This window comes from Fonticula alba, assembly GCF_000388065.1.
Source record: "Fonticula alba strain ATCC 38817 unplaced genomic scaffold supercont2.2, whole genome shotgun sequence".
NCBI classification, from domain to species: Eukaryota; order Rotosphaerida; family Fonticulaceae; genus Fonticula; species Fonticula alba.
Window position 1 is genome coordinate 1,272,987 of NW_009242972.1, and position 7,656 is coordinate 1,280,642.

The 7,656-nt window shown below is 66.4% G+C and overlaps 2 protein-coding genes across 2 annotated transcripts; one reads left to right on the forward strand and one right to left on the reverse strand.

Moving 5' to 3' along the window:
- Positions 1-7: 7 nt before the first annotated feature.
- On the forward strand, positions 8-1,809 carry H696_01308 (hypothetical protein; the record flags this gene model as incomplete). The annotated part of the gene is made up of 3 exons (XM_009495202.1): positions 8-22; positions 99-1,288; positions 1,413-1,809. The coding sequence occupies 3 exons, from the start codon at positions 8-10 to the stop codon at positions 1,807-1,809; spliced, it is 1,602 nt and encodes a 533-aa protein (XP_009493477.1).
- A 382-nt stretch (positions 1,810-2,191) lies between these two features.
- On the reverse strand, positions 2,192-6,372 carry H696_01309 (hypothetical protein; the record flags this gene model as incomplete). The annotated part of the gene is made up of 9 exons (XM_009495203.1): positions 2,192-2,478; positions 2,588-2,703; positions 2,910-3,210; positions 3,474-4,558; positions 4,733-4,823; positions 4,968-5,476; positions 5,644-5,865; positions 5,969-6,070; positions 6,241-6,372. 9 exons carry the CDS (start codon positions 6,370-6,372, stop codon positions 2,265-2,267), a joined length of 2,772 nt encoding a protein of 923 aa, XP_009493478.1. The 3' UTR covers positions 2,192-2,264.
- Between the last annotated feature and the right edge of the window lie 1,284 nt (positions 6,373-7,656).

Genomic DNA, 7,656 nt, shown 5'->3' on the forward strand with positions numbered 1-7,656 from the left:
CCCTCCGATGCCCCCCTTGTTCGTGCTCCGCTTTTCCCCCACACAGGCCTGACTGACGCAGGTGCCTTTCCCTTCTTTCGGCCTGGGGCCGCTTGCAGCCTGCTGCCTTCGAGGCCCACCATCGTGTGGCGTCTGGTCTGTATGCGCAGCTCCGATACCTGCTGCCGGATGCGCAGCAGGGCCTTTCGCAGGCGGACTCGATGTTGCTCGTGGGATCGCTGTTGGCGCTGGCCGCGTCCTTGGCCCAGTTCCTGACCGCCGTGCCAGTCGGCCGGGTGGCCGATACGTACGGGCGCAAGCCCGCCTTGCTGGTGGTTCTGCTGGCCACCCTGGTCGCGCACCTTCTGCCGCTCCTCCTGCCCCAGTCCATGGCGGCATACAGCCTTTCCCGAGTGCTGGCTGGCGCCGCGCGCGGAGTCACGCAGCTCGCCATGACCGTGTCCGTGGACCTGTCCTCCAGGGCTGATACCGGGCCGACCGCCACGGCCGCCAGCCCCCCGGGCAAAGCTGCCCCCAGCGCCGGGGCGGCGGTTCTCCTGCGCGCACGTGCCCTCGCCTTCACTGGCATCGCCATCGCCTTGGGCTTCACGGTGGGACCAGTGCTGGGTGTGGGCCTTGCCCGTGCGGCTGGCCGTGGTGCTCTGGCCGGCGCCTCGCTGCGCGTCCTGTCGACCGGCTTGTCGACCGGCCTGGATCTGCTTGCTATCATGTTGACGGTGCTGCTCTTCCGGGAGCCCATTCGCACCAAGGCCCCGGCCGATGGCCCGACCGGCGTCGGCCCGGCCACCCCTCCCGGGGGGGCCCCCTTCCCGGTGTCGTATGGCTGGCTGTGCGCCGCGCAGTTGGTCTTCTCCTGCTTCCTGTCGGCCTTCGAGCATAGCCTCACCTTCATCCTGAGTGCCCTGCGGGGCTTTTCCTCGGCAGACCATGGTCGTCTGCTGGCCCTGTCCGGGCTGGTGGCCATCCTCTCGCAGGGGGGCATTTCTCGGCGGCTCTCCAGCCGGGCGGTGGCCAGTGTGTCCGACAAGCCGAACGACGTGCGCCGGGCTGTGCGCACGGTATCCAGCGCCGCCCAGGTTGGCACCCTGCTCCTGGGGATGGCCTCGTGCCTGGTGGCTGTGGCTGCCGGGCCACGCATTCTGCCGGGCCTGCTGCTGGACACCGGGGCCTGGTCCTCCAGCCGTGTTGGTGCCCTGGTGGCCGTTCCCTTTGGCGTGGCATCCGGCCTGGTGGGTCCCATGTTCACGGCCCTGGCGTCTCTCGCTTCCGGCGGCGAGACCAGCAACTCGTACGCTCCCCCGTATGGGCTGTCTCCCACCCCTCGTCGCTCTTCCACTTTGACACTCCCCCCCCCCCCCCCCCCTTCCCCCCTTGCTGATGGTCCCTTTTGCTCGCTCCCCTCCCCCCTCCAGTGCCCAGCGTGTGGCCCACTTCCGGTCGGTCGGCTTCATTGGCCGCGTTCTCGGGCCGGTGTGCGTGACCGTGCTCATTTCCCTGCTGTCGGCCTCCTGGGGGGTGCTCCGGCCGGTGGCGGATGCCCTCGGGGTGAGTGGGTTTGTGGTCGGCACCGGCACCGGCACCGGTGCCGATGTCACCACCTCCTTCGGGCCTCTGGCCATGCTGCTCCTTGCCGTGCTGATTGCCTGCCTGCCGACGGTGCTCTTGTCGCTCAGCACAGCCGGCGGGGAGCTTCCCCCTGCCGGGGCCCTGGAGCGGAGGGTCGACTCGGCGGCCAGTGGGACATCGGCTCGGGTGCCCGTCTCGGGGGCGGCCATCTCCCGCCGGGCCACGCAGTCTGTGGCCCCGTGAGGGGGTGCGCCTTCTTTGGATCTCCCTGGCACTTGTATTCCCTCTGTATGCTCCCTGAAGTGGCCCCCTCCCCCGCTGTGTCCTTTCCGCCGCCGAGCCAGTTGCCCGTCCGACACACTCGGGGTGTGCTTTATTGTACGGCGGACCACGACCCGAAGAATAGAACAACCCCCCTTGCGATCATGGGAAGGGCCGCATGGCGACGAGACTGGGGGAGGGGAGTGGGAGAAGGGGGAAAGGGGGAAAAAGAAAAGGGCACCAGGCAAGCACGGATCTCCAGGCTGATGCTCGGACTGGCCGGGAGAGGATGGGACGTGGGAGGTGGGCGAGGGGGGGGGGGGGGGGGGGGGGGGGGGGGGGGGGGAGTGGATGGGGAAAGAAAGAAGAAGGGTAAAATGTCTATTTGCGGCTTGCGCCAGGAGTGGGGAGTGAGCTGGGACGCCGGGCGGGCTGAGCTAGAGCGCCCGGCGACCAGACGGGCGCTTGGCCGAGGGCGGAAGCTGCTCGGCTGCCGCCGCCAGTGCCCGGCGCTTCATCGTCAGCTGGATGGCCTCCAGGAAGGGAGTGAGATCTTCGCGACGGATTTCCAGCACCGAGGCGTCGAAACCATCGTGCCGGAGGCGAATGCCGCGCTCGGCGGCCACATTCTTGAGAATGACGCTGAACACACTGGGAGGGGGGGCAAAGGGGATGGCCAAGCCGGCGTCGGCGTAAGAGTCAGCAAATCCGACAGGAGGAGGCAGCATGGCAGGGGGCCAGGGCGAAAGGGAAAACGCACTTGCGCTGGACTTGTGAAGAGGAGCTCCGCTCCCGGTCAAGGCCGATGACGAAGTACGAATCTGTCGAGTGGCACAGGGAGGCCACCAACAGGGGTAGGTTGGTCTTGCCAGAAGACTGTACCAGTGTGGCCCCAGATCGTGAGGGGAGGAGGGGGGGGGGGAGGGGGAGAGGGGTGTTGGGGTATTGTTAGGGCCAGTCCCATCTGGGGATCAAAGACTCCACAGGGAGGGAGGAGGAGGAGGAGATGGGGAAAAGGGGGAAAGAAGAGACGGCAAAAGTGCGAGAAGGACAGCCAGGCCGGGAAGCGCGTATGCACGCACCCGAAGAGCGTCACGCATGTAGAGCGCCAAGCGGGTTAGTGTGAGTGGGTGCACCACCAGCAGGTCACTGTTCCCGGTGCTCCACCGCGAGTCCAGCGGTGCGGCTCCAGCACGCCCGGGGCCCATGGGAACCTGGTGCGCTACCGGCCCGGTGGACCCGGCGTCCTTGACAATGGCAAAGCGCAGGAAGCGCGTGGTGGTGATGGCATTCTGCTCGATGAGCAGGGTGATTTGACGGATGATGGCTCGCTGGTAGGCCATGGCTAGGTTGAGGCCAGACTCAAGGATCGTCGTGTAGGGGCTGGGGGCGGGGGGAGGGAGGGAAGGTCGAGCAAAGGACCGCACGTGTGAGAGAAGGCGAGGGGGACATGAAGCGAGGCAAGGCAAGGGTGCGCGGCGCGCGAATGGCGGGAGCAGATGGGGGGAGGGGGGGGGGAGGGAGAGAGAAAACAATTTCGGCTCAACAAGGCGTGGATGTGCGGGCGCATACACGCAGCCGCAGCACTCAGCACACAGCACGCAGCACGCAACACATTTGAGCCGGTGTATGCAAACAAAACGCACGACTCCAGGGCATCATATGCCCGATACCAGCACTGCAGCCAGACCTGGTCGCGAGAAATGTCACTGGTCCGGGCGTACTCGGCCACCGCTTCGGACATGGTGGAGAAGGCGGAAAAGGAGTCGCCCCCCGAGGACTGGCCAGGCCCCCCGGCCAACCCATGGCGGGACAGGGTGAAGGCAATGTTCGAAGCTATGGCGCCGGCCTCCACCAGGGAGGAGATGGCATACACGACGTCGGCCGCGGCCACAGCCGTGCGGAACCCCTGCCGCGCGATGAAGGCCGGGTACATGATCCCCGGGAGGTTGACCCCGGCCGAGACGTCGGCCAAGCGCCGGGGAAGGTCCCGGCGCATTTCCACATCCATGGCCAGGTGCGGCTGGCACGCCTGACTGAGAGGGATGCCCAGGCGTACGAGCAGCGTGCGTACCCGGTGCGCGCCCTTGTCATTCCACACGCCGAGCTGCGTGGCCACATGCGGCGCATGCATTAGCGCATCGAACAGGGACCAGTGCCGGTATAGCATCAAGTTCAAGTCCTGCTGGTGATTGATCTTTAACGAGGTGTCCACCGCGCTGCCAGTGTATGTCCCATCTAGGACCGACCCGGCGGCCGGATCATCGCCCGACGGATCCTGCCCATCCTCGGGCAGATGGTCGGCCGACCGGCCGGCGGCGGCGGCGGCCGCCGCCGCCGCCGCCTGCTGCTGTCGACCAGCCCGCACCAGGCTGTCAATCAGCGCCTCAAGCTCCAGGTCCGGCAAAAGGTCAAGGCCATAGTCGGTCGGGGTGCGGGAGCCCGCCGGCCCGGTGGGACCACCCTGCTGCTGCTGCTGCTGCTGCTCCTCTTCCTCAAGCGCTTCGAGGGCCTCCAGCTCGTCGAGCTCGTCCAGGCGATCGAGCTCATCGTCAAGCTCATCCGCCGAATCGCCCCCGGTGGCCAGGCTACGTGCCCGGCGCAGGGCGCGACGTTCCTTGAGCAGGCGCTCGCGCTGACGCGATCGAAGTAGGCGCCGCGCAGCCGCCAGCTTTTGGGGGTTGGCACGGATTGGCTGGGCCGACTGGAAGTCCGTGTTGTGTCGGACAGTCTGTCGGCCATGGGGCACCAAAGGACGGGAATGCGTCAGCCAGACCCACCACCGCCACCACCGCCACCACCGCCACCACCGCCACCACCAGTCAAAAGCAGCAGTCGGCCAGGTGCCATGGCCGGCCAGCAGTTCCTGGCTCGTGGTTCGCCAGGGGCCCGCAATCATACGCACCTCGTTTTTGAAGAAGTCCACCTGTGCCCGATAGTGCGCCAGTGTCAGACGGTTGTTGATGTACTGGTCTGTCATGCCGACAATGGCCCACCTGTGGCAAGGGAGCAGGCGCATACATGCGAAGGGCCCGGGGCAGGTTAGAAATGAGGGAGGCTGGGCCTCTGCCCACCGAGCAGCAGCAGCAGCAACAATAGGTGGGCAGGCGGATGCACCGAGAGAAAGGCGGCATGCGTACCAGAGCAACTTGTTCGAGTCGCGGCCCAGCTGCACGGCCATCGTGTAGAGGGTGCGCGAGCAGGAGGCCCCATACCAGCTGGCGCTGTAGTACCGGGCCACGAGCTTCTGGTGGCGGGCCAGCTCGGCCCGACGGAGGGCCTGTTGCTCGCTCGGCAGGCCGAGTGTCCGCAAGCGCTTGCGTCGCTGGAGTCGGTCCCGGCGAGTGCCCGCACGATCCTGGTCGGACCCGAGCTCCACTTCACTGTCGTCCTCGTCCGCCTCGGTCGAGGATCCGGGGCTGGAGGCGCCGCCAAGTCCCGAGCCAGCGTCTGCCTCGTCCTCGCTGTCGGTGCTCTCATCCAAGCTGTCCAGGTATGAATCGTCATCAAGCCCGAGGGGGCCGGCTCCCGGCGGTGGGGAAGGGGGCCGACGGCTGCGCACGGGCCCGGCCGCCAAGATGTCCAGCTCATGGCCATCTTCGTAGTCTGAGTCGCTGCCCAAGCCATCGGGATCCTTGGAGGCGGCGTCCTGCGCATGGAGCTGTGTGAGCGCCGGTATAGGAGGCAGGGAGGAGGAGGAGGAGGAGGAGGAGGAGGAGGAGGGGAGCGGAGAGTCGAATAGGGAAAGGGAGAAAAGGGCAAGAGGGGGAGGGGGGAAGGAGGAGGAGGGAGGTAACATCCGATGGATTCACGCACCAGGGCCAGATAGGCGGCCTTGACGTTGTGCATCTTATGCTCGATTTCCCCGTCGTCCAGGATGAACACCTGCGAGTTGGAGTAGAGGTTCCGCAGATCGTAGGGGCGGTGAGAGTCGGTCACGTAAAAGCGTGTTTGACTGGCGGTCTCCCCGTCGGACAGGGAGAAGAAGGCCCCGAGATCGGTGACCGCGCCGCAGTCCAGCATGAAGACGCTCCGAAGCTAGGGGGGGGGGGAGGAGGGGGAGAGAGGATGGGTCAGGGTCCGGAGGGGCCAGCAAAAAGGGCTGTCGGGCAGGCCAACGCCCTGTCGTGTAGTGACGCACGTCGGGATTAGATCGGATGAGTGTTTCGTTGATGTATGCCAAATCATTGTAGCCCAGGACTGGAACCAGTTTGAAGGGGATGAATTCGGCCTTGAGTAAGGCCTGCCCGCGGGGAGAGGCGGCAAGAGGGAAGGCAACGACCGCGATATTGGGGAGGTGCGAGGGGGGGCGGGGGTAGACAGATGAACGAGAAAAGGGATACAGGAATAAAGAGGTCAGGCGCGGTGGAGATCTCAGCAGCCGGCGGAGAGGGGGGATCCCCCCCGACGTACAACTAGGATACGGCATGCGCAGAGGGCGTCCACGGTGGCCGCGGCCAGGATCAGTACCGAGGAGGCGTGTCCAACGGCATCCTCGCGGACCCTCCGCAGAGCGACGTCCAGGCCGCTGTGGAGAATGAACATCGTCGCCGGGGGGGGGGGGAGAAGGGGGCGGCTGGGTTCGGGTGGGCGCCGAGCGACTGCGCGTGACCCAGGGCGCCGAGCGACCGGCCGGACAAGAAGGAGGGACGGGGTTTTGAGGGGGCGCCGGATGGGGGCGCTGCCGTCTCAGCGAGGGGCGCGGCGAAGGAGGCGAAGGCTGACTTGCAGGAGGAGCGAGAGGGGGCGGGCTGGAGATCGAAGGCTGTGCCAGGTACTGAGAAAGGGGAAAAAGAATGAGAGAGGGGGGGGGCTGAGGAGGGGAGAGGAGGAGAGGGAATCTATGCGCGCCGTCTTCCCGGGAGTGAACATGAATGATCCTGAAGAAGATCGCGCGTCCGGGCGGCGTCCGGCGTCCCTGCCCGATCCTGGGTCAGCGCTGGGGCTCTGGGTGAGCCGGTATCGGGGCGCTGTGTGGGTGTGGGTGTGGGTGTGTGGGTGTGTGGGTGTTTGCCATTGACACGCGACATCACCCCCCAATCGAGGCCGTCGACACTCCCTCACGGAACAGGCAACGGGAGATGACAAAAATCAGGCCCGACGGCCTCCCGACAAACACAGCAGAGTCTAGTGGGCAACGGTGTGAGCTTGCCACCCACAGGGTGGAAGTGGGCGCACGCCGCAGGCAGGGGGCGCATAAAAAACGGTCTGCTCTCTGAGCGAGCCTGAGAAAGTATTCCGGGGTTGGAGGAGCGTCCGGTGTGTACGCATGCGTGGGTGTGCATGTGCTCCTCTTTGTGGCGCCCGCCTCGGCACAAACGGCAACGGCTATGGGTTCCCAGGAGTCGGGGGCTGCCGATGGCTCAACTTGGTCCTCCTGCACCGGGTCGCAGGATGCCGAAATGAGGGAAGCCGGCCGTTTGGAGCCGACCCGCCCCCCGCCCACCCCCCTGTCTCCCTCACGCCCTCTCTCGCTCTCTCACTGCATCCCCCCACTTAGCGCCCGTCTTCTCTTTCTCTCCCTAAAGCACGCCCAGCCGCGCCGCCCGGGTGTTCGCTGTCCGGCAGCCGCGCGTGCATGGAGCCATGCGTGGTCATATGCCGTGCACCCCGGGAACAACACGCCGTGCTGCACTGAGAGAGAGAGAGAGAGAGACACACACACACCCAGCGAACGGAAGGGGGCGCGGTCACTTCGGAAGGGCCGCGGCCAACGCTGTTACACCGAGGGTATAGGAGTATAGCACCCCCACCCCATGGACCTTGCGGCGCGTGTCCCCCCTCTGTGAGCGGACGAGCGATTTTTCCCCGAACTCCGCCCCTCCCCCC